This window comes from Zychaea mexicana (assembly GCF_025766255.1).
Source record: "Zychaea mexicana strain RSA 1403 chromosome Unknown BDB00scaffold_61, whole genome shotgun sequence".
Classification (NCBI taxonomy): domain Eukaryota; kingdom Fungi; phylum Mucoromycota; class Mucoromycetes; order Mucorales; family Lichtheimiaceae; genus Zychaea; species Zychaea mexicana.
In genome coordinates, this window is record NW_026516724.1 from 108,299 (window position 1) to 132,737 (window position 24,439).

Here is a 24,439-nt window from a genome sequence, read left to right on the forward strand (position 1 = left end):
GTTTTATACATTACGTAAGTGTTTACATGGATATACCATCATTCATGTCGTATGCAGACGTAAAGAGTATGCACACGCGTACACTGCCGCTAACTTTATTGATTATTTTATAAGCACCCCACTTATGGTCAAAATAAGTAAATTAATACATAACAGCTATTTTGCCGGACGCTTTCCCAATCTTTTGCTGGAAGCGAAATGATCTGCGCTACTACGGTGCTGCTGTTGATGGTCTGAATTCAGCATATCTAGAGTCAAAGCTTCAGTCATAGTTCCAGCTTGTTTATGTTAAGTAACTTGTGTGAGAAAAGGAAACATCATTACCGGCCCAAGTGTTATTATGCACTAGCCCATCCATAATCTCGGTTGCGTCTGCTTCAGGCATATCGACGTGCGCATCCAATGTATAGTATCGTGTAAATAAGCTGATAGACGGATCATAAAAAGCTTCGGTTATGGCAGTTACAGGTAATGATAGTGAGCTGATGGAAGCCCGCTTCGTAGGTGACATGGGTTCAAAACTCTGCCGAGGGACAAGAGACGATGCAGATTGCGAATATGGAGACGCTGTTCCTTCGAGAACAGGTGTCTGTTCCCTTGTCACTTCTTCCCTACTACTAGGTGTTACAGGAGAGGGTTGCCGCGGTGGTCTTCGAAGATAGAGCGGTTGCTTCTGCTGTTGCTGTGGTGGTGGCGGTGGATGAGGTTGATCGACCACAATGGTTGGAACTGGTACATAGAAGGCTTGTATTAGTTACCTCATTAGTCGCATTTATTAATTGCCGTTTTGTGACTCATCAAGCTTTCGAATGCTTTTAAGTGCTTGAAAAGGCGGTTTAAAGCTCAAAGAGGCTTGAGAAATGTTTGACGCTGTCGGATGATTGATATGTATATCGGGTAACATCTTACCTTCTGGCGACTCTTTTCTTTGAATCTTTTCTTGATACGCGCTGGCATTTGCAATATTTGCTAGTGGTCGAGCATGAGGCAGACTACTTGTTCGATACTGATGTCGAGAAGCTTCTGATTCCCTGCGACGACCCGGTGTTTGGTTCTCGGATGGGTCATTAAGATTCAATGGCACTTTACCAGCAGGTGAAAATAACTCGCCAAGTATGCTCATGTTATTAAACTGGTTTTCTCGGAATAGCTCGCGCATTTTTAAGTATTTATGCCGCCTGACAAGCATAGAAACTAAGCTTTTGGCTTTCTCGTTCGCAAGGCTTTTGGCCACCTTGTCTTGTTTGCGTGCGTGGTTGACCAACTCATCAAAGCTAGCTCGTTAAAGTTAAATTATCGATTAGTAAATGTAATAACAACATGCAGCAGTCTGAAACCTACGTGAGCGATTTGGAAACATCCACTAGCTGCATAGACAAGATTTGAAGCATGTCATGGAACGCGATACCTCGAGCACCGGCCGAAAAGAGAATCTTCTGTAGAAAATTACCGCTTTAATAAATGCCATCTTGTCTCGTGCTTTTTGATCTTGTCTTTTTCATGCTGCATACCTGATACACAAACGTATAACGCCTCTTGTTATCTCGTACCGCAGCAACATCCATAGTTGCTAGTTGTCGGTTCACAGCCTGAACATTGTAGAAGCGCTCACCCAAAATATTATTCTGTGCGAACTCCAGGTTGTTTGTCGCTGTAGGAACTGATGCTAGATTTGCCACATCTGCGTCCATTTCATTGCTCGCATCCAGTAAACTTTTGATACTATGCTCTTCGTCGTAAATGCGCATAGCTAAAACACCTTCCAGAGCCTAATTATATGGATAATATCTCGGTTCAACAGAAAGAAATGAGGACCCCAAGAGCAGCTTAAAATATTTTTACTATACAAACCCTCAGAAAACCTGGCACATCTCGCTTATGTATATATCCCGTAGCCTTCGGATCAAAGTGGGCCCATGCTTCTTTATAACTGGTTTCAATTTCGAAGTATGAGTCGGCTCATTTTATCAATACATCATTGAATCCAAACTCGTGTCTTAAACTTACTGTCTGAGATCTGTACGAGTGATCAGCGTAAATTGATTTCGGTTGTCAAATGTAAACGAAAAGTTGTTGATAACAACCTATTATATATGGTGACTGTCCTTTAGGGTCTTTGTTTTTCATATCACCTCCGTTGCCGTATGAAATCTGAGCAAATGACATAAGTACTCACCACCGTAAACAGGTTTACGAAAATATATGTGCATACAATGTAAAACACAACAAAGAGAGTAATGGCAGCGCCTGGTGACCCACAGTCCTCGCTATTAACACAGTTGGGTTGCTGTACAGCAAAGTCATGCATTAAAAAGTCCTACACACATGCTAAAAGGTTATATAAAAGCCTTCAAATTTTCTGCGTGTTTGCCTACCCAATTTTCACCAGTGGTAATTCTCCATAAAGTTTGCAATGTATTGCCGAGAGTACGAAAGTTGGCATGATTGTTTCCGTAAGGCCCGTATCGCGTTGTCGCGAATAACTCCTGCAAAATTACCGCAAAACAAAGGATGACAATGGCAAACGCACCGGTAACATATATGACGGTTGGAATCGCACGTCTAGGTAGACATTGTTAGTATTAGTATCGTTGCTTTCTTAAACTTGTACATTTTATTCCGAAATTTTTACTTGGCTGATCGTAAAAAGGTATCTAGGGATTCGTTTCGTTCGGCAAAACGAGCCGCAATGCCAACAAGCAAAAAGCTGTACAAAAGCTGGAGTGTGAACTGTATTGTTACAATGCTCAGCATATTAGTAATCTTTAGCTTAGAAAAACATGATTAGAAACTGTTGCTTCTACTTATTGCTCTTACTTGGGAGCTTATAGCATTTCTTGAAATGGTAAGAGCCACCACTATCAGAAGAAAATAGAAACTGTTGATGAAATTTGCTACTTGAATTGTTAATCCATGTTTCGTCCTTTTACCTAGTATACTTATTGTTGCATCATAAATATTCCATTTTGAAGACATCCACTACAAATACATCATAGAGCAGTTAACAAAGATGACTTGTTGACAAATGAGGATACGACGTATTCATCCATGCCTGTACCTTGTGCATGCCTAAACCGGTCATTTTGATCACCGTTTCAAGAAGGTATATACCAATGCACGTGTAGCTAATTATATCTACTCCACCCGTCCGCCATGTTTCATAAGATTAACATCTATGGGGATGGTAAAACCTCATTGTATAGTCGCTTTTAACTCCTACCTTGCATACTCGCGAGCATTTCGGATTGATGCAAATGAACCGACGCAAATACCACTAGAATAATTCAGTCAATGCTTATCTTTAAAACAATTCATCACTCGCAGGATGCCTGATGCTATTCTACTTACGGATATGAACTGTGATCACTTTGGTAATAAAATCAGAGAACGCGCCTTTTTTGTTAATGACAATGTCATAGCAAAGTGCCCGAAAATACCCATTTCTTGGTCTTGTTGCTTTTCTGGAAGGCTTAATCAACGAAAGTTGTCGCTGCAAATCTTGAAATTGTCGCTGCGTGTTCGTTAAAGACGATATACCGCGTCGTTGCTTAAATGTTTCCAAAATGACACCAATGAATAATTGAATTGAACAAAGGGATGCAACAAACATGAACACAAGATAGTAGATAGCGTTCCATGATGCTTCTGATCGCCAGTCAAACCGCGGTTGCGCTTCATTAACTGTTGAGACGCTCATGGCAGAGAACAATGACAAGATCTACAAGGAGAAGAACCAAATTAATCTTTTATGTCAACTTTCCAGTTTCTTATTCCTTACCCATCCTTCACCCGATGCACATTCGAAAAGATGCAATAGAGCGTTGCCAAATTGGTCATAAGAGTACTTGTATGGATTGTCCCAGTTGCGTGGCATCATGATATCCGTGTCTGGCGATTTAAATTCACCAAAACATTCCATGCGCATGCCGACATGATCATCGTTGCATTTGGTGAATCGAGCGCTAAAGATATAGCACCCGTATATAGCAAACGCAGCAAACACTATTATATTAAGCAGCACAGCGTCCAGAATAACGGGCAATCCATGCAGCAGGTCCAGAATTATAACGCGCATGCCTTCAACATAGTATACAATACGAAGAGCTCGTAGTGTCCGAAGCGAACGTAAATATTGTGCTTGCTGAAATAGATCTGACCGGGAAACGGCAACCAAAACGATAGTTTGACAGGTCAAGAATGCCACATCCAGTACATTCCATAAACTGCGAAAGTATGATGTTGGCAAAACCAAAATTCCGTCAGCTGTAACATGGAAAAGGACGTCGAGCCAAAATACGACAAGCATAATGCATTGAGCAGTTTCTTCAATGCCGAATGCTGTTGGGTTGTATGTACGGAGATTTTCATCTGTAGCAATGGCAAGCAGTATACTGACGCAGAGCAGAGCCACTATCATTGCGTTGTAAATGCGCGATCGTAACATGCGGACTGAAGCGCTTCGTAGTGGGTTGTTTTCTTTCAACAAGAGTAAAGTGCGAAAAACATTCAAGTTCTCGACAATGACGGCCTTGTTTTCTTTGGCTACATTGATTTCGTATTCGTCGCCGTACTTGACAAGTGGTTCATCTGATTCGTCAGGCTCGTCGCTGACTGCTGCGGTGCTAGTCGTGCTGAAGGCAGAGCTATTATATATTGTTATTGAATTTTATTTCAGAACGCATCATAAAGTGGTGGAGTAGAATTATACTATGATAGCAGTGCCATTATCGCTGCCTCAAAGATACTATGTATCTGCTTTACTTACATAGCGGATCCTTTCCTGGTGCTAAACCGACCCAGGGACGGTAAGGAGGAATTATATCGACGCAGCAATCCTTGATCGTTAGCCACAGAAGACCGTCTTTTCGATAGTTGAGGTTCAGGTACCTCCATATTTAAAAACTCTTTTAATTTTTCCTGGGTCACAGAAGCAATCAAATTTTGGGGCATTTGAGACATGTTCAACTTGCGTCGATCTTGCTTAACAAAAATCGGTAGTAGCGTTCTATAAAGCATATGCATATTAATCTTTACTGTTTTTTTTGAACCGTTGACTAGAAAAGTTGAATTAACAACAACGTACTGACTAATCATGTCGAGCTTAAAGTATTCTGGCTGCCATCGATGTTGCCGGATATATTTCTTGATCTGGATTTGCCGAATTTCGTCTTCATCAAGATCGAAATTTTCCATAATAACAGCAATAAACAGATTCAACACGAGATCTATGATTGGCACACATATTCATATTCCTAGTGAGCATTTGTTGCTGTGTACTCAACATGAAAAAGTTAAGAGATATGCATAATAATAGTTACAGTGGACAACAAAATAAATTAGACACATATAGACTGCCGCATATATGATTGACACGTGTGATTGACTATGCATAGCATCATACAAAATATCCTATAAAATAAAAACAAGGGCATTAAAAAGCCAGTAAAAATGGAATATTACTTTGAAATAGTCGAAGTTTACCGTCCAATTTTCACCAGTCATGATCTGCACAAATTCATTATTAGTATATAAAATCAACCTGATATTCATACTTCCACGAGGGGTTATACCTGAAATAATGCAATGAATGCTTGATAAAATGTATCGAAACGCATTTCCGGTGCATCTGGACCCGATGCAGTGAAATCACCACCAAAAAGCTGTATGGATATAGGGCACAGCAAACACAGCACCCAAAATGTAAAGAATGATAAATTGATGATACCTTGACCATCACCTATCACGTTTGACTTTTTACATAATAGTAGGAAAAGCAACAACTTTTAGCTATTTTTAACACTATTAATGCATACAACCGTCTGGAAAACTTACGAGCAATTTGAAAATGCGTGGAAATAGATATACTAAGCGGTACGACCGAAGAACAGCGAATACTTGAAGATATCGATGAAGCAGCCTATTGTTACGTACGAATGGCAGTTCATTCACACTAGAGGCTATTGCAATATAGAAATCAATCCTATTCCGTGTTTCCAGGAATACGATAATGGTTAAAGACTGATGTGTTCAGCAGTGCTTAAAAATGACCTATTCATCCTTTCAAAAACATAAATTTAAAAGGATATGATTATAGCGCCAGAATTGAGTCCAGTTCGCAGATCCTGCTATGCGTAACAGAATTTCAATTGCAAACAAAATCGTAAATCCAAGCTCTGCAAAGTCTTCATGGAAAAAAGAATCATAAAGAGTTTGTCATTATTTGTACTTAACATAGCCAGAGAACTATAAAATGTATTATTTACCTCTGACAGTAAAATTATCACCCGTTTCAGTGGCAGTGTAAAACATCATGGTTATCATGTTCCAAGCGACCAACGTACTTCCTATGATTGGGAAAAAACGCTTCGAAACAATGGAGCCAATCCAGCGTCGAAACATGTCTGTCCTGCCCACGCGTACATTTGTATTCGTTGTACCGCCTCCATAAATCCATTCTTCATTCGGGTCGATTTCATTTTCTTTCCCGTCTTTTCCGGCCACAGTTATGCTTCGTGTCAACAGTAGCCGCGTCTTTTTCTCTGTAGCAAAAGCACTATGACGCATGTCTCCCCGAGCGCTAGCAAATGAACTTGTGATCACAGCTATATTGTAGTAGCTGCATTAGCTTTCTTATTTCTTCATCACTGACAGCTTCTTTTACTACTTAGATTGATTACATTACCAATAAACATGGGGACCATGATGAATGTCATGAGATAGATACAAAGACAGTAATAAATGGCAGCCGCTGTGGTGGAAATGCTGTCTTCGCTGAGGTACATTAAGTCTGTCCAACCTTCGGTCGATATCACCGTAAATACGTTCAGCATGGTGAAAAGGATGTTATGGTAGCTAATGTAGCCCCATCCAGGCTGAGCTCCACCGCTTTGGAGACACACTTGGCCTTGTTGGCATGTGAATCCATCAGCGCCATTATACGGAATGTAGGTTGCAGAGTATTGATCAAATATTCCTGCAATGTTGCCTTCGCTGTCTATATAGCTATTACAAGCAACAGGTGGCTCTACAAACGTCAGATCTAGGGAAAAAGGAAGAGAAGTTTTGCCTTCAATCAGAATCTATGTGGAAGAACATATATTTTAGGATAAAGGGAAATGACTTTTGAAAACGTACTTCCAGCATACATATCGGTCTCGCTACCAGGATCAACTGCGCATCGGCGAGAGAACGAATTCATAAAAACAAACGAAGCAATCAAAGAGAAGAGGACCCAAAAGAATATAAAGAATCCGAGCACATTTTTAAGCATAGCAAAACTTGTGCTCAAGGATTCAATGATAACCTATATGTATTCCATTTGCCCTTTAAACTACAGTATTATGCTAATATCCACGGTTTTCGGTTAGAGAATAACTTAGTGAGAGAGATGTCTTACTGCTGTTCCCTCTGTTATCACCACCAAACGCAAGATCCTAGTTGCCCCAAGTGCTTTGAATAGCGACCACGTTTCGTTGGTAGACACCATGAGCACAACATCGATCCAATAAGCCGTGATAGCAACGATATCGAGTATGTTGGACAAACTGTAAATATAAGCACAGTGGGATATTTTGAGGAAATTTTCTTCGTCGTCAATCAATTCAGTGGCTGTCACACGGGGTGTCGATCTATAGCCATGACTACTACTTTCTATCGCAAACGACGAGGCTCGGTTGATAACAGTAGAAGGGATCGTTTCGCGGTCAGGTGACCCTAACTCAGACTGTTGATGATCGTAGAACGTCGAGCGACGGCTAAGGAACTGATTATTATTATCGGCAACAGGAGGCGAGCCTACAGGCGACCATGGCGCATGCTGACTGTCGCTCCCGTTGTTGTCTTCTTCAAGCTGTTCATAGTATGGTGGTGCGTTACTAGTGGATATGAATGGGATGCTCTGGGTAGATTGTCGTGAGGGAGATGGAAAGTTATAGTCCGCGCTAGGCTGGTGTGCAGTAGCCGAGCGTCTTTTTCGTCGACGAATACCCATACAGTTGAGCAATTTTATGAACCGGCTAATCACACCTTTGAATGGTCTCGGTCGTGCTTTGGATGGCGTTGATATTATAAATCCGTATGCTACAATTTTAGCCATGGCCTCTAGGCTGTGAAAAAAATAAATCATATCAGCATAACATTTTTTACAAAGTTATTTCACAAGAGAGCAATCACTTACGTGTATATGATGTTGATAGCTAATAATAGGTATTGATAGGGTTGTGCAAAATTCGTCTTGTGGGCATTCTCTGTGATCGGCACAAATGAAAGAATAGCCCATTGGGCGAACAAAAGGCCCAAAATGAACAAATTAAACCAGCTAAACATTTACACAGTACTTAGTTAGATACACGTCTGGGGTCTCAAGACCAGTCCTAGAAGCAGAGTACAAATAATAAGAATTTCACTTACTCGGCGGCTAATATTTTCCATAGAAAAAGGCGAACATCACTGGTCGGTCCGAACGTCCATAAAGACCATCCTTCAAACCGAATTGCTGGGCTGGCATCGTCCGAGGATCCGGAAGGTGAAGAAGACCCAGAAGATACACGAGCTAAGAAGCTAGCTCGTGGGGACGAGAATGAACTCGACACTCTTCGTATAAAGTCGCGAGGACGTGCAAGTTTAGCCTTATTAGCGACACTACCTCTACCACAAAGTGGGTCACTGTAGTGACCAGTCCCTGAACTAGTATTATCTTCTTGTTCATCACTGCCATGCTTGCGTTGTGTCTGTTGCTCACGTTCATTTGGTGATATTCCTGGGCGGTGATTATGGTATTCATCTTCATCGTCGTAGTTGATGATCGAATTTGGGGAACCTAGTTCTGCATCCTCGCGTGTTGAGCTGGACCGGAGATAATGGTGCTGACGGTGTTTGCCATTACTCTGCTTGTGCTGGTGTGGTCGGTATGGGAAGATGTTGCCCAAACTCCCTAGCCGATTACTTTCTCGATGTTGCTGCTGAGGTAACAAGCCAGTGGATGAGGACTGATCAGATGTGGACTCGATACTGGGTGATTTCACAGCAAGATGATCCTCCAAAGGATGCAGCTGTGGACCGTCTAGATAGGGCGATTGCTCTGCGCATTGCGACTCGCTAGCTGTATCCATACGATTGCTTATTACAGCAACTGAGGATCGCCGCTGTGCTGGGGCATTTATTTTGCTGCTGTAACATTCAGTGGACCGACGGCGGTTCTGCTGCTGGATACTGTTGATCTCTTCGTTTTCATGGATCAAATATTCCTCCAGCGCATATACGCCAGCCAATTTTATATATTGCGCCAATGTTGTCATTTCCTGAACCGGCATGCGCTCATCTTGTGGCTCGCAACTACGTGCATCAGCCACACGCCAGGCCATGCCTTCTAATATGCAAAACATGTTTCTCCATGTATAACGAACGGTTGTCGTCGAGGCTGAGGATGCGCGCGCGGCAATTGCTGCTGCTGTAGCGGCTGATTTTTTCACGCCTTTTGATGATATTGATGATGCAGGATGCTTTTTGGTAGCCATGTTTTTGGCACGGGCAACCGTAGACAGTTTCAACAATCGTGACAAACGCTTTCTGGACTCGTACATGACCTTGGATGCATTGCTTCCGCTAGGTCTCCGTATCGGGGGTTGTTGTTGCTGCTTAAATCGTGTACCTGACACTGCTGACTGAAATCGACCTGAAGGGGAGCCGACAGCAGAAGATTGTTCACTCGATTCACGGATCATCATTGGACTATCGCCTACGTTGCTGGTTCTGTTATAGCTATGCGCATCGTTTGTGCCACTAGCATAATCACGTGCATGATAAAGATGATGCTGTGAGCCGGCATCCGTCGTGGTGCCTTGGATTATGTCTGACGAATGGTTGCCGCCCATGAAGTATGGGTTGACTGACTTTTGTGTGCTTTCGAGCTGTTCTTGCTCGTCCACTTCTGTATGGCCCGTTATATGCATGGGTGCATTATCTTCGTTATACAGATGGCGAAAAATATAGCCGTTGGAGATGCTTCGTCGTCGCGGAATACTTTGGTGCTGACCTGCCGCTGCGCTGCGTCCCATTATTAAAACATCCAGTTTGTTTTTCCTTTCCAGCCGATCTTTGGTCAAGGGCGGATAAGCTTGAGCTTCATGTTGTGTCTGGTATATCGTCGGTACTAGAGGCTGTTGCTGTGCTTGCTGTTGCTGGTCTTGTTGACCACTTTGCAGCTGCTGCAGATGCTGTGTGCTTGCGCTGTTGGTGATACCAGGAAGCACAGACGCGCGTCGTAGTTCAATTGACGGCCGGGTACGCTGTTGTTCATCGTGTTGTGAGCGGCGACGCGCTTGCTGATGAACTTGAAATGTACTGCAATAGGATGGAAGCTGCGGCTTGCTTTGAGGCTTCATTTGCAGTCAACATGAAAAGAAGGGAAAAGGCCACTTTTATCAACAAGAAAGAAATGATCCGAGGGAGTCCAAAACATGAAATGCCCCGATAATTTATTCCATTTCGTTCCTGGGGGGGTGGGGGATGAGGAAAGCTCTTGTGTGACGTTTCTCTACTGGATGCATGAAAACAATTGTGGTCACTAGTCAATTGCTCTTTTGTCGTCTTTCTTTTCGTGCCACCAGCCATTTGGCGATACGACAAGCCAACACTCGCCGGTGTAGCACATATGCTACAATGACGAGACAATCATATATGACAGCGAGCATTCTAACAAGTGCACACATACACTGGTTCACTGGCTACGCTACTGTATCATACGTAGTTTCGATCAAAAAGCATGGCTTATCGCTGTTATCATTCACTCTACAATGGGATATTAAGTGTCTGAGCCTTTACTCGGCAAAGGTAACGGACAAAAACGAACAGATTCCGTAAAAGGAAAGGGCATCGGGTATTGAATTAGCAATCCTTAGTGGTGAGAATACTTTTTTTTTTACACTACTTCTCTGCTCTTTCTTTTACCAGCAAATTGCCACCACTTTGGAGAAAAAGAAACGGAATCGTTGCAGAATATCTTAAAAAATTCCGGTTAATCACTCTTTACGATGAGTAAGTATGCCGAAAAACAACCCTTTTTCTTTCTTTGCTACGTGCTACAGTGCGATCCTTTTCTTTTTCTTATTTTGTTGCTTTGTGTTATTGTTCACAAAGGGAACAAAAAGTGGGTTGTTTGGTGTAATGCCCTTTGCATTGTTCTTGTGTATGGTTTTTTTATGCTTACCACTTTCGCCGCTTTCTTTTTCCTTTTCCATTCTCCCAGTTTTCACCTTGAAAAAAAGAACTCATTGGTGCAATTTACTCTTTGTATAGCTGCTCAAAGACGTGGTCGAAACGGATATGGCGGCAGACGACGACAGCAGCAGCAACAGCAACAGCAACAGCAACAACAACAACAACAACAAGTACAACCCACTGCTCAACAGTCAACATCGGATGAAGAAAGCACCGATGCTGGCTCAGTAACTCGTTGCGTGTGTGGCGAAAGCCGTAAGTTTGTCTTTGCCGTTGTTGAAACCAGGCAGATTGTTTGGGAAGGGAAAAGAAGAAAAGGATCGCTTGTTAGTTTGGAAATGGGGAAGGGGAAGAAGAGAAAAGGGGTTGGGCTTTTTTTCCACCCAACCACCTCCTTCGCGTATAACGTTAGAGTTTTAATATGAACTTTTTTTTTGTTTTCTGTGAATAGACAACGTGGGACTCATGGTTCAGTGTGATCAATGTGAAGTATGGCAGCATTGTGAATGTGTAGGCCTTGAAGAAAAAGATATACCCGATCATTATTATTGTGAGCAATGCAAACCGCAGAATCATGCCGTTGTGAAATTGGCTCATGGAAAGTAAGTTACGTTTCTGACAAAAAATAGGATAAAGAAGTGAAAAAGAAGACTAAAAAATTTTCTTTTAAAAAAAAGGACGCGACGATCGTACAGCTCGATAGGGCGGCCCAACACTACGGCACCTGTTGATAAGAAAGCCCCGAAGAAGCGCATGACGTTCAATAGTCGCGAGGCATCCATGTCGCTGGAGGATGTGTTGGCTGCACGAAGTGCTTTGGAGGTCAATTTTCCTCCTTTGGACGAATCCGCTCCTCGCTCACCTGTTGATGCATCGCTGATTTTCGAGGATGCTATTGAGCAACAACAGAAGTTGAGTTTAGAAAAGCAGAAAGAAGCTGAAGAAGAGCAACCACAATACCAGCACCAGCAACACCAATTATCGCAATTAGCAAGGCAACAGAAAAAGTCTTCTCCAGTTGCTCAAGAGAATGATGATATGGGTGTGGATGTAAAAGAGCAAGGTACGATCAAGGATCATTATTAGTGCGGAAGGGAGCAAGAGTACTCACTCATAACACGCGCACTATGTAGACATGGAAACCGCGGACTCTGAAGCAGACAACGCCATAGTAGCCACTCCAACGACGACGACGACAACTGGTAGACCATCTAAACCAAAACGATCATCGAGTGGGCGTAAAGCAGACAGTGAAGGAGGCAGCGGTGTCGAGAAAGGTCGAGTGTATAAAACCGAGAAACGATCTCGTGGTGGCGGTCCACGTCGGAACAATGCCGCAACTTCCCGCCGAGCACAGACAAGTCGCCCACGATCTCGAACATCTACTCCACAACCTGAAAGCGGTGGAAACGGAAACGTCAATGGAGGCCAGCCCTCAAACTGCAATAACAACAATACTACTGTGGACATCAGCACGGCGATTTTCGAAAAACTGTCACCAGCCGCTCGCGAGGCGTCACCACCCGCCAAGGTCCGTTTACCGTCTTCTCGTATGACCATTTCCGAAATGAACAGACGCGCGAAGCAAATCCTGGAATATATTAGCTCAATACAAGTGGAAATGGCGACCAAGGAAATGAGCGCCTCTATGATGGTTAATGTCAGCACTGTGGTGATGAAAAACAGCAACAACAACATTGGCGGTGAAGGCAACACTCTAACGAACGAAAACAGCAGCAAAGATAAGAAGCCATCGAAGCGTAGTCCGAAACCGACAGCTATCACCATCCCTGAAAAATCCAACACCGGCGAGGATGAAGGACCGTCTTCATCCCTCAGTAGCGCTAGTACGATTCCTTTAGATGAAAGCGAAGTGCAGCAACGGAATGCAGAGATGATGGCGGAAAAGGGCATAGCCGAAGAGGCACTTGAAAAGGCACAAAGTGAACAGTCTTCGATGGAAATCATGGATACGTTAACGCGAGAGTTGATCCGTTTTCAACGACGCTTTGGCTCGACGCAAGACTTTGGACGGCATCCAAGATCACGGTTTCTTCGGGACCACAATGATGGCTCAGGCAGTGAAGGGGAAGGTCGAATAACACGTAGTCGAGAAGCAAGTGCAAGTAGTGCTGGCACTAGCAACATTCTGTTTGAAAAGCGTGCAGCGCACACTTGAGTCCCTTCCCTCCTTACGTTATCTCACATATCCTTCGCTCATCCTAAACCCATTATCTTTACTTAGCATTACTCTTGTCATTTGTCAATATCAATTGCCCTCGGTTGTACATACATTCTCATATCTTTCTTCCGTAGTTTACTTTCCTGTGTACGCTTTACTCGTCATCTTAATAAATAAATATCACTTCAAGCTTTAGTTTTCCCCCAAGCACACAAGTTAAAGTAGATATAAAGATGTACTGTAGTCCAGAGGAAATGAGCAAACAATGACTTCTTTATTACAATCGCAAATGTGTATGTTACCATCTCAGGGCCTGCCCCAAGTTCTGACTTTCCCTCGTCTATCCGCCGTAACAATGCAATCTTTGTGGAAGGAAATATACGTGCATGGATCGGCATGTACAGTTTGAGACATGACGGGTTGTAAATAAGGTACTTGATCCTTGTTTAGAATAGGATGCATTGTTGCGAGTCGTAAATGCAACGCTTGGTCGTGCGTATACATGGAATCGTCGTCTTCGTCATCGTGGTCACCAAACACATTGGCAGAGCGTGATGTGCGTCGTCGGAATCGACTCAGTCTGGATTTGCTGCGTCGGACGGGCGTGTGATGATTCGACGATAGGATCGGTGGTGATTTAGGTGCGTGATCTTTGGGACTGTGCGGTGTGGAAGAGAAACGTGATTTCTAACAAACAGCAGTACAAGGATCGGTCACTGGTCAATCTTCATGTAATTCTAGCTTGTAAATCAAAACATACATGTTTTGGTCTATGCAATGCGCTGAATGAGAAATCCCAAAGGATCATGCGGCAGTCTTCACCAACACTACCAAACCGATACACTTTATCGTCACACTTCCACGGATCAAATGCTACCGCGGTTACCTAGTTACCAGAGGCGAAGATTAGCAACGTAAAGAAGAAGATACGTATGTACCTTTAGCCACCTACCCAAGATTTATGTCCTTGACATCGCGCAACGATTTTCTGCTCATGTAATGACCAGATTGTAACCAGATCGTCCTGACCGCCGGTCTATAAATCCAAATTGGTTTAGATGACAGAAACTTATATTGACTCGCTTCACTCGCTTCACTCTTACCAGAATGTAACGACCATCGGGACTCCAGGCAACACAGTGGAGCTTGCCAAAATACCCTGCATAAACATCGCATAATCTTTGTGTCACCCGAGTCAGTTACACGCGGGCATGTTAAGAACGAAAAGGCAATCGGTAAGAGCTTACCGTTCGTTTGTGTAATCAATGATACGCAACGTCCCATCTGCACACGCTACTGCCACATTTGACCCCTCTGGTGAAAATTCTAGTGCTGTGTTGATATTTTAGTAAACTGTTTGACGATAGCCAGAGTTGGGAAGAGTACTTATAAGCTTACCCGTTATACTTTTATCAGCTACTTTCCAGTGTGATACTGGGTTATATTTAGCACTTTTCCGTGGCTTGGTCACTTGAAATCTAGACAGATATAGAATAAGGTTGTTAGAATGCAGAAATTTAACAGTGTAACAGCAACGTTGATAGACAATCAAACTTACTGTTGCTCAGCCCAAGAAGACGGAGACGCAGGTGTAAATGCCTGATCATCTCGCTCCTTATCCATCAATAAGACAGAGCCATCGCTGAACGATATCAGGAACAACTCTTCTGATCCAGGCACCCATTTCACACAAGTTGCTACTGATGTATTAACGATTCCCTGAATGGATTATGTCTTTTAGTAAAAGTATAGCTAAAGGGAATGATGCAGTATGGGCTAAACCAGCAAAAGAACACTCACTCCTTTGTTTAAACGTGCGTATTTACTGCTGATTGGATCGTACCACATGCAATCGCCTGTTGAAAACCCAATAATTACGTCCATATGGTCACTGCCGTTTGTTGCTTTATTTACATCGTGACAAGTGGGGTATGCTTTTGAAAAGATGATTTTCGATAAACATTCCTGACAAAGGGTCACTGTTTTAGTAAATACAGAAACACGCTTTGATGCCCGCGTACTGCCACTCTTGATAAAATGCCATATGGGCAGGCACTCCTCTACATACACACTCATCTCTACTAACGCTCTCACACACGACTCCCTCGGTCCGTTCCGCGAGATTACCTTGACTTTTTGACTACCGTCCATCCATACAAAATTCATCCCAACATTGAAGAACAAATATGTATCGTCGATGGTGCGAGTGGCCAGAATATTAGAGAGCTTTTCGTGCACTGTCATCCGCACTACAAAGCTGGAGTTGGTCTTGATAAGGCTGTTTTTCGGTTTTTTTGGATGATGGTGGAGATGATGATGGTGATGACGAAGACTGTTTCGACTGAACAGAGAAGACAGTGATCCAACGCTACTGCTTGCTCCGATCGACGTACTAATACTTCCCTCTGGAATCGTCAATGTCGTTAGAGGCGCTTCGTGTTGCGGTTGCTGTATAAACGGCGTTGATGTACTTGGTGTAATACTTCCACTTAGAACTCCATTTGTTGACGTTCGTGTAATATTGTTACTATTGTTATTTGTAGAGGAAGTATTGGCGAGGGAATTGCTCGCAGCAGACGAAGAAGCAGGCAAAATACCGCGTTCAACACTGGATGAACTCGACGACGCAGCATTTTGCTGGTGCTGCTGCTGTTGTTTACTTCGAGGCGACGAGTTTGGGATAGGCAAAGCGGCGGATTTTCTTGCTTCGAAATAAATGCCAGTGTCATCGTCTGAAGACACCGGATCGTGTTCACGTACTTCTGTCGTGACAGGTGTCATGGCCAGTAATTGGTCCGATACTGATGACGTGGTCGACGACGATGCCGTTGCTTTGTTATTGTTGCCTTGGACGGCTAAACCTTGCTGCTGCTGTTTAGCGTTAATTCGAACACATTGAGTGCCTTGACTGAATTGCGGTTGGCACGTTGATAAAAACACTTCATGGTGGAGCGGGTAGCTTCCGTCCGGTGTATGCAGCTCGTTGCATTCAAAATCTTTGTTGCTCGGTGGAAATGGTAGGAGTAATTTGGGTTGCGTGGAAGCCGGTGCTGACGAGGTACTGATTGAACGAGTAACGTGTGGTGAAACGCTCTGGTGATTTTGTCAGTTTTCTTTTGCATCAAAAATGAACAATTAGAGAAGACCTTGGTGGAAAACGAAGCTTACCGAATGCATATAACTTTCCATAGCACCCAGCTGACGTGAAAGGAAAAGAAGAACAAGAAATAAAACGAGAGACACTCTACTTATTCTTTTGCGGGGAATAATTCAGGAACAATAGACCTGTGGTAACATTGTGGTTCGGAATTTCTCACGAGTCTTGTTCAAAGTAGGGCTTGGCGTTTGTTACTCTTGCTTACCACTGTCGTTACCGAGAAGGAGACATCAGAATATCAGCACGCCAACTGACAAGAGACTTAAGCTCGTAAAAAACAAAGCCGAGATCAGTTGTGTTGATTGTTGTTATGGTGTGCTATGGAGCTTTAGCATCATCCTGCATAATGCGCACACTTTATCTTGGTCAGTTCCCCGACAACGCGGTGAACGAAGAGAGTCAATACTGTAAGACATTCGAATGCAGATCATCGATATGCTTGTTTTACTATTTTTGGATATCCTTCAACTGCAGATAATTACAATGTACTGATGTATTATGCACTTCAGTACATATGCAACTCAGTATACTGTATACCAAGAGAAAGAGATTTCTTTGGATAATCAAAGACATGGTACTTTTTAGATGTTTATGTATATCATACGTATAAACAGTTGTTTTACGCAGTAATTTGAAAACTATCTCACATGGAAGTATGTTTACAAGTTATCTTCTACTACCGTTTGTACTTAGTGATTCCGAGCTCTATGAAGCGTATCAAAACGAGACGCTCTGCTGATTTGCAAGAGCAACGATATTTCCAATCATAAACCATATACTGTAATTACAGTCTCAATATTGTAAGCAAAGTTTTCTCTGCGGTCACTCCATGTGTACTTTCCCGGATCATTTACACAGAGTTTTTAAAGACTGTATACTTATTGTAATTCTATGTCTATTTTGACAATGCATACATACTATCACTTCCTCCTGCACCACTGAAGTTATTGCTATTTAACAGGGACGCCGTTATTTTATGTGCGCGATCGGTATTATAAGACATTGGAGCCAGGGATTTACTAGAACCACACTGCTGACGCACACCTTATTGCTACACTTTTTTACTGGAACGTAAAGGTGGTGTTCCAATACTGCACACTTGTACATGACCGTTCAACATAAGACGTTCGTTAACTACACTACATTCCCGTCATCCTGTCTGTATAATTCACAAACACGCTTACCTTCCATTTTTTACATATAAGACAGTGTTTGGAAGTATGTACATAAATGGAACAAACCACAAATGATAGTATACCTTTTTATGTACTTGCTTTGAACAGGTAGATCGCTCTCAAGCAGAATTTGAGTAGACCTTTTTGACATTTCCGCATGGGCTGAATTTCTGTTACTGGTACTTATAGCAGTAACATATCATTATAGTTGAAAGCGAGCTTTTGATCATCACAAAAGAGGCAATAAAAGATTGCCAGAGAAGAAGTTGAAATTGGGCGAAAGTGGTATCTCTCTTTGCCACAAGAGAACGTTGAATCAGCCGAACTAGTTAGGCGGTAACCTTCTGTAGTAATTATTATACACAGGTTTTTGCCATTTGCGAAGATAAACTCGATGGAAGCATGGAGCTAATCCGACGTTCTTATTTTAGAATGTATGGGAAAAAGTGGATGAGGTACACTTCCATTTTCCAACGTTCTAAATTCTCAAAAGTCGTTCTCAATTTAAAAAAAAAGGATGGTGCTGCTGTCATTCGAATCCTCGCTATTCCATCAGGTCCCAGTTCTTCTTGTCAAAACTACTGCTGTTTCAATAGTGGGTTCATGGTGCAAAACATAATCGTAACACTGATAGAATTGGTCATCTCATATTTTTCCTTTGTATGGTGCATTCAGATATGATATTGAGATGTTTTTTTTTGGCAATTATTTAAAATAAGATGACGCGTTTTGCACACATATCAAAACTGAATATGTAGTAAAACGAATGTAGATTCTTCCTGCCTATGTTGAGTCACAAAGCGTGGTTTCTCAGTTCACATAAACCCTTCTACGTAGGCTGGATTTTGGGATATTCTTTTACGAACGAGGTCTCAAAGATCAGAAGCATATCGGAATGATCCAAATTTACCCTGTCTATAAAGCTCAACGAACTTTCCTTTGAATATGCTCCCGGGATGCGTTGTATCTTAGTGCGCCAAGTACCTCGTTGTGCAAATAGATTGAATGGTTCATCTTTATCATAACAGCTCTGGTATACTGTATGATGATCTATGGAGGGATTATAGGCTGTCAATTTTACTATGTGCGTAAAGTATGTAATTCTAACATTTCGCAGGTATTGTACCAAATTTAATTCTCTGTACTTGAAGTGCCATTAACTAGAGCACCCAACATGTGCGTCAAAAATTTCCTTTACCTAATAATATTAAATGCATACCCAAGACTTAAAGTCTTGACGGCTAGATTGGCCATAATATTTTTACATATCCAGTAACAGAGTGTTTCCCGCCACGACGATCAGTATCTTATCACGAACAGCAAAAGGAGCAAGGATGTACTCAGGCCGAGTATCAGTTTAGTAGCAGATTATACATAAAATATACTCATACTAGACTTCAAAATGCTTTTTATCATATTAGCTGATGTCTCAGCCTGCTTCTCTTGCTCCGATACACTGCAGCAATACTGTAACGAATCCGAAGACTCTCACACAACATTACTATACGCGGTACATTGATAGCAGCACTTGAAGCATTTTGCAAGTTTTCGGAGCTCACCGCAACTTGGTAAGGTAGCGACAAAGCTATATAAGGGACAGATAAGGCTAATATAAGACCTTTGTTTTTTCAGTTTCAGGATGACTATTATCTTTCATTAATACTCGCTATACACGCAAACTATGGATACTTCTAAAGATGACGAATACATAATTAAATATTCTTCGATATTCCAGATCACATAAGGAAACGAACTGGACTTGCTTTAAGGGTTCAGCTACAGGTGTGTACTCGACGCCCGAAAATTTATAAGTCTTTACGAAAGCACAACCTTAACACGGTAGATAGTGCCTATCGCCTAGTTAACAATTCTCACAAAACTTATGATGGTGGATCCGTCTATTCGCTTTAACTTTATAGTATGTTGCTTTTCAACAAGAAGATACTATGATTTAATAGGATATGCGCATGGATCCTAAATAGATATGCAATTGGATAAAGCGGATTTTGCAAGCCTTACTATTGAACGTATCTCCCTACTGAGTTCAGTACAGACTCATTGGAAGCTATAGTGTTGCATACACTTAAATAAAGACGGTATGCTCAGTTCAAGCGGTTGTCGGCTGCGTCTATAAATCAAGAATTATCACCACTGTTAATGAGATGCTGCAGTGGCTGATATATATATAACTGTCATAACTACTATTATGAATAGAACTCAAAATAACTAGCAATATGAATAATCTTACGAGATTGTTTGCTTGACGACCACCAGGCGAAAACTGATCTTGTACTCGGGTATTTTGGAGCTGAACGACCTGTGATTAATTACTGGAAAGGATTCTCTCTTTTTACATTGGTAGTATAGTATTCACAATTACTGTTAGAATAGTAGTGAGCTTACAATAATTGTTTTAGAAAAAGAATAAGCTATACTCCCTGTTGGCTGACGAGGACTGCTGGTTGAAAAAAGAAGAGGGTTTGGAAGGGCCGCAGCACCTGTATCATGTAGACAACATAGCGTCTCAATATCAGAAGCAAAAGCATGTCTAGACGATCGACTTTCTACATATCTATCAGAATCATGGTTGCCTCGGTTTTACAGAAAAATTGGTTTCTATAAAGTCTCTTCTCACTATATACACTGCTTTCAAATGTGCCACAGAACATCAGGCGTATTTCTAATATTGAAAGGCAAAACTCATTAAAGCCTTTTCAACTCCGCAGTGGTTCGTTAATGGGCGTGGTGCGCGTGTGTCCTCGTGGCGAATGACGTTTCGGTCTAAGCAACTTTACTACTGTTGAGGCGCTACAAATGCCCAAAGCAACTTTCTTCTTCCTCCTCCTCCCTTCATATTCCTAGTATTCCCTTTTCGCTTCTACATTCCCGACCACATACTAACATTAATCCCTTATCTGCTCTCTCTTTCTTTCTCGCTTTTATTCTCTCTTTTCTTTTTCATTTTCCTTTCTCTCCCCCTAGTATATACACTTTAAAAAAGCTCATAACAGGCACAACCTTGCAACTACGACTTAACTCCCCCTTATTTTTGGATCCTCAACTTCCTCTTTAATACAAGACGTTTTTTACACTTTCATTTAAAATTATTACTCACAAAGATGATGTTATCAAAAGCCGGTGCCGAAGCTTACGTTGATTGGGTATTGAACAAATCATTCTTTTCAACTCAAAACTTTCGTCGTTATACGCTGTCTCGGGTTTTTGCTTACACTGTGTCTCACCAACCAACACGGATGTAGATCAACTCATTCCCACATATTTCTCACCGATGCACGCATATAACAGACTTGTCAGACGGTATCATACTATTTGAAGTTCTTGCCGACATGTAAGTCAAAGGTGGCGGCGGTGGAGGTAGCAAAGCCAAATGTAAAAAGAAATCATGCTTATCTAGTTGTTGTGTTTGTTTCCACATATGCCCTTTTCTAGCGACCCCAAATGGTTTAAACTGATTCGGTCGGCGGACGTGGGCGACAACTGGGTGCTCAAAATTAACAATTTGAAAAAGCTACACAAGCTAGTCTCTCGTTATTTCGAAGAAGTTCTCGATCGCGACAGCGAAAACCTGCCCTCAGTCAACCTGAATGCTATCGCCAAAGATGCAGACATCAAGGAAACCATCAAACTCTGCCAGCTTGTCATCTGTATCGCAGTCATGTGCAACAAGAACCAAATCTATATTGCGAAAATCCAAGACTTGTCGCAGACAGCACAGCACGCTTTGATGCTTAGCATTGAAGATGTCATAAAGACTATCCCAGGCGTCCCTATGGATCAGGAACCCGCTGGATCGGCTGCTCCAGCCCCTGTTCGGGTTGGTGGCGTTGCTTCTGGCGGTCGCTCTCGACCCACCTCATCCTACGGAGAGTACGTTGATTTCTTTTTCTGCGTATGTGTTGTAGATATGTGGCGTGAGCAACCAACAATCATTCAAAATTAGAGAGGCCATGTTCCGCAATCCTGCCGAGCTTACAAGAATTATCGAAGAAAAACAAGAATTAGAGATGCAGCACAAGCAGTTGATTGAGGAACACGCTCAGCTCCGTTATCGCTATGTAAGACCCTGACTTCCTTATCCTTCATAGATGTCAAAAGAAAAGTGGCAAAAAAAAGGAGCTAACTGGATCGAACCGAACCAACCAATAAAGGATGAACTCGAAAGCGAAAAGGAGGATCTGCAGCTTCGCTTACGGGATATGGACAAGGCAGTTGAGCAGGCAAACGAGACGGGCCGTGCAGATTTCGTCATGCGTACCGAGATCGAGCACCTGAAACAAGATCTGTAAAGTGTTTGTTCCGTCAATGCGTCCCCTTAAATACTTCAAGAAAAGCGTATATTAATTCTTTCTAAATATAGGCAGCGCAGCGAAGATCGTCGTCAGGAAGTGGAGATGCTCCTGGATACTCAGACAGCCACAATTGAAGATCTGACCCGCAAGGTAACCTGTTTCTGTGTGTGGAGTCTTATTCCTCCTTCCACGCTATCGCTATAGTGTGTACTAAATAGAGCCCAAAAACCTTGCATCGTGAACATTAGGGCGAAGACCTTGCCAAGCGCGCAGAACAAGCTACGAGACTGAATGATCAGCTTGACGAATACCGCCATGCAGCCGAAAAGCTCCAAAAGGCCGAAAACGTGATTGAAAAATACAAGAAAAAGCTGGAGGAGAGTGCTGATTTCCGACGCCAGATCAAGGCTATGGAAGAACAAAACCATACCTTGATGGATCGCAACCAACAGATTGAAGAAGAGTACCGCAAGGTGCTTGCTTTTAAAACATTGATGGATTCATACAAGGAGCAGGTCGCCAACCTTGAGACAGCCAACAAGACCTTGATTCGTGATAAGAACAAGATGGAATATGAGCTGCAGCACATCACCAAAAAGGTGGAAATTCTTGAAGCGGATCGAGCTCGTGACATGGACCGTATCCAAGTGCTTGAAGAGAATCTGCAAGAAGTCCAACTCGGTGGTAAGTAAAAGAGCACTTAGTGACTTGTAAACTCTTTTAACCCATGTTCTCTTTCTTCTTTCTATATCACTGTTATAATCAAAAGGCACCGTCGATCCAGTGATGTCTCGACACGAAGTTGGTGACGACACGGATGACATGGATTTGGACGAGGGCGGTTTTAATGATTCTTTGGAAGAGTCACTCAAGGAATCCAACGTGACTGAATTGTACGTCTCGTTTAGTGTTTTTATGCCATTATCCGCGTCGCTTCTCTGACTTTTATCTTTAGAAAACTTTCCAAGCGTCGTCTTGAGCGCCAGATAAAAACGTTACAAGAAGAAAATGCATCTGGACGTGATCAGCGTGAGCTTGTGCTGAAGCACTTGCTAGAAGACGCCAATCGTCTTAAGAACCAGTTCGAGAAGGTAAAGACACAAATCTCAATGATAGTCTGCGGTTACTCATATTTTTCCTTTGGCGACGTGCATCGATAGAACTACTTGGACGTTTCACAAGAGCGTGATATCCTCCAAAGTGACATGGCTCGCATTCGTGAAAACGTTCCAGACGCACTCGTTGACCAGTCGCAGCACACACTATCTCTCCGTTTGCACATCGTTGATCTCGAAAAAGAATCCAAGAACTTACGCGAAGAAAACTCCAAACTCGAAGCAAAGATTGCCGAGGGCAAATTTGCATTTGGCGACAATGCTGAAGAATTCAGACAGATGTCTGAGCGCACGCACCAGCTTGAAGAGCAGACCAAGAAGCAGCTTCAACAAATCAACAAACTCTTGCTCGAAAAAGATCATTTGCAAGGACAGAGCATCGAACAAAAGGACTTGTTGCTCGAAAAGGAACGTCTCAACAGCGAGATGAAAGCATCTCTTGCAGCATTTGAAGCCAAGGACGACGAGCCAATCAAGCAAGAGAACGCACGCTTACAGCAGCAAGCCATCCATTATCAAGAGCAGATCCGCGAGCTAAAGATCAAGAACAAGAAGGCCAAGGATTTCATTATGCAGCAGGACAAGATCATCAAGGACGGCAAAGGCTCCGGAAGTGGCGATGGCAACTATGGTGAGGCTGTGGCATCACTACAGGCAGAGTTGCGACTGCGTGACGAAGAAAACGAAAAACTTAGAAAGCAATTACACGAGGTGCGGCTACAGACGCGCCGTGAGCAGCAGCTGATCATCTCGGCATGGTACGATGTCGCACGCCGTACACACAAAGAACTCGTAAATTCCAAGGTAGCACCGCGTTCGAATTCTTGGCTTGGACAACAGCGCAGAGTCCTGGAGAGCCAGCTCAGACGGCGATAAATCAATCAGCACCCTCATATACTCATCGCACTCACTCACTCCATCACTCCCTCCCTCACTCACTCACTCACTTTCTCGCACTCGCTCAAACATATTCTATTACACCTCACACAACCAAACATTCATCTACACATTTTACTTTTGCTCCTTTTCATTATATCAGCCTTCCTCTTTATCATTCTATCCCCTTATATCTCATGTTTTAATAAACTCTTCACTCTATGGTTCATGTTTTAATAGTACCTGCGCAGAGGGAACAGATCAATGTTTACTCGGATTCAAGAAAACAATGGCTACTTAATGTCGTCTGTATTCCTGCGGATTGGTGGTCTGGAATTATACTGCTTGGTGTTTTGCAGCAGTCGATGACAACATGTTTGAGCAAAAGTGTCATTGAGACCTACAGA

General features: G+C 42.6%; 6 protein-coding genes across 6 annotated transcripts; 4 read left to right on the plus strand and 2 right to left on the minus strand.

Annotated features, from left to right (window-relative positions):
- Window positions 1-127: 127 nt before the first annotated feature.
- On the minus strand, window positions 128-10,382 carry BDB00DRAFT_930649 (Ion transport protein-domain-containing protein; the record flags this gene model as incomplete). Its single annotated transcript, XM_053129011.1, has 29 exons — window positions 128-248; window positions 325-729; window positions 910-1,274; window positions 1,342-1,436; window positions 1,512-1,769; window positions 1,852-1,930; window positions 2,008-2,084; window positions 2,177-2,287; window positions 2,376-2,562; window positions 2,633-2,730; window positions 2,818-2,858; window positions 2,931-2,979; window positions 3,059-3,135; window positions 3,221-3,274; window positions 3,349-3,718; window positions 3,779-4,643; window positions 4,766-5,005; window positions 5,084-5,225; window positions 5,319-5,409; window positions 5,482-5,505; window positions 5,571-5,660; window positions 5,833-5,987; window positions 6,087-6,182; window positions 6,264-6,602; window positions 6,683-7,039; window positions 7,135-7,303; window positions 7,397-8,105; window positions 8,177-8,317; window positions 8,410-10,382. 29 exons carry the CDS (start codon window positions 10,380-10,382, stop codon window positions 157-159), a joined length of 7,749 nt encoding a protein of 2,582 aa, XP_052977459.1. The 3' UTR covers window positions 128-156.
- A 91-nt stretch (window positions 10,383-10,473) lies between these two features.
- On the plus strand, window positions 10,474-11,351 carry BDB00DRAFT_511409 (uncharacterized protein). Its single transcript, XM_053117667.1, has 3 exons — window positions 10,474-10,830; window positions 10,951-11,034; window positions 11,246-11,351. Exons 1-2 carry the CDS (start codon window positions 10,546-10,548, stop codon window positions 11,002-11,004), a joined length of 339 nt encoding a protein of 112 aa, XP_052977460.1. The 5' UTR covers window positions 10,474-10,545; the 3' UTR covers window positions 11,005-11,034; window positions 11,246-11,351.
- BDB00DRAFT_511388 (uncharacterized protein) lies at window positions 10,762-13,490 on the plus strand. The gene is made up of 6 exons (XM_053117666.1): window positions 10,762-10,830; window positions 10,951-11,034; window positions 11,296-11,472; window positions 11,669-11,819; window positions 11,895-12,280; window positions 12,351-13,490. The coding sequence occupies exons 2-6, from the start codon at window positions 11,031-11,033 to the stop codon at window positions 13,394-13,396; spliced, it is 1,764 nt and encodes a 587-aa protein (XP_052977461.1). The 5' UTR covers window positions 10,762-10,830; window positions 10,951-11,030; the 3' UTR covers window positions 13,397-13,490.
- A 215-nt stretch (window positions 13,491-13,705) lies between these two features.
- On the minus strand, window positions 13,706-16,180 carry BDB00DRAFT_767540 (WD40-repeat-containing domain protein; the record flags this gene model as incomplete). The annotated part of the gene is made up of 9 exons (XM_053119677.1): window positions 13,706-14,049; window positions 14,156-14,285; window positions 14,352-14,435; window positions 14,503-14,578; window positions 14,647-14,731; window positions 14,798-14,877; window positions 14,958-15,118; window positions 15,200-15,364; window positions 15,527-16,180. The coding sequence occupies 9 exons, from the start codon at window positions 16,178-16,180 to the stop codon at window positions 13,706-13,708; spliced, it is 1,779 nt and encodes a 592-aa protein (XP_052977462.1).
- Window positions 16,181-20,991: 4,811 nt separating this feature from the next.
- Window positions 20,992-22,039, plus strand: BDB00DRAFT_914508 (uncharacterized protein; the record flags this gene model as incomplete). Its single annotated transcript, XM_053128688.1, has 3 exons — window positions 20,992-21,080; window positions 21,182-21,515; window positions 21,655-22,039. Coding segments are annotated over 3 exons (588 nt in total), but the record flags the coding sequence as incomplete, so codon positions are not given.
- Window position 22,040: 1 nt separating this feature from the next.
- On the plus strand, window positions 22,041-24,143 carry BDB00DRAFT_511514 (uncharacterized protein). Its single transcript, XM_053117668.1, has 4 exons — window positions 22,041-22,725; window positions 22,811-22,934; window positions 22,997-23,132; window positions 23,202-24,143. Exons 1-4 carry the CDS (start codon window positions 22,452-22,454, stop codon window positions 24,030-24,032), a joined length of 1,365 nt encoding a protein of 454 aa, XP_052977464.1. The 5' UTR covers window positions 22,041-22,451; the 3' UTR covers window positions 24,033-24,143.
- The last annotated feature ends 296 nt before the right edge of the window (window positions 24,144-24,439 follow it).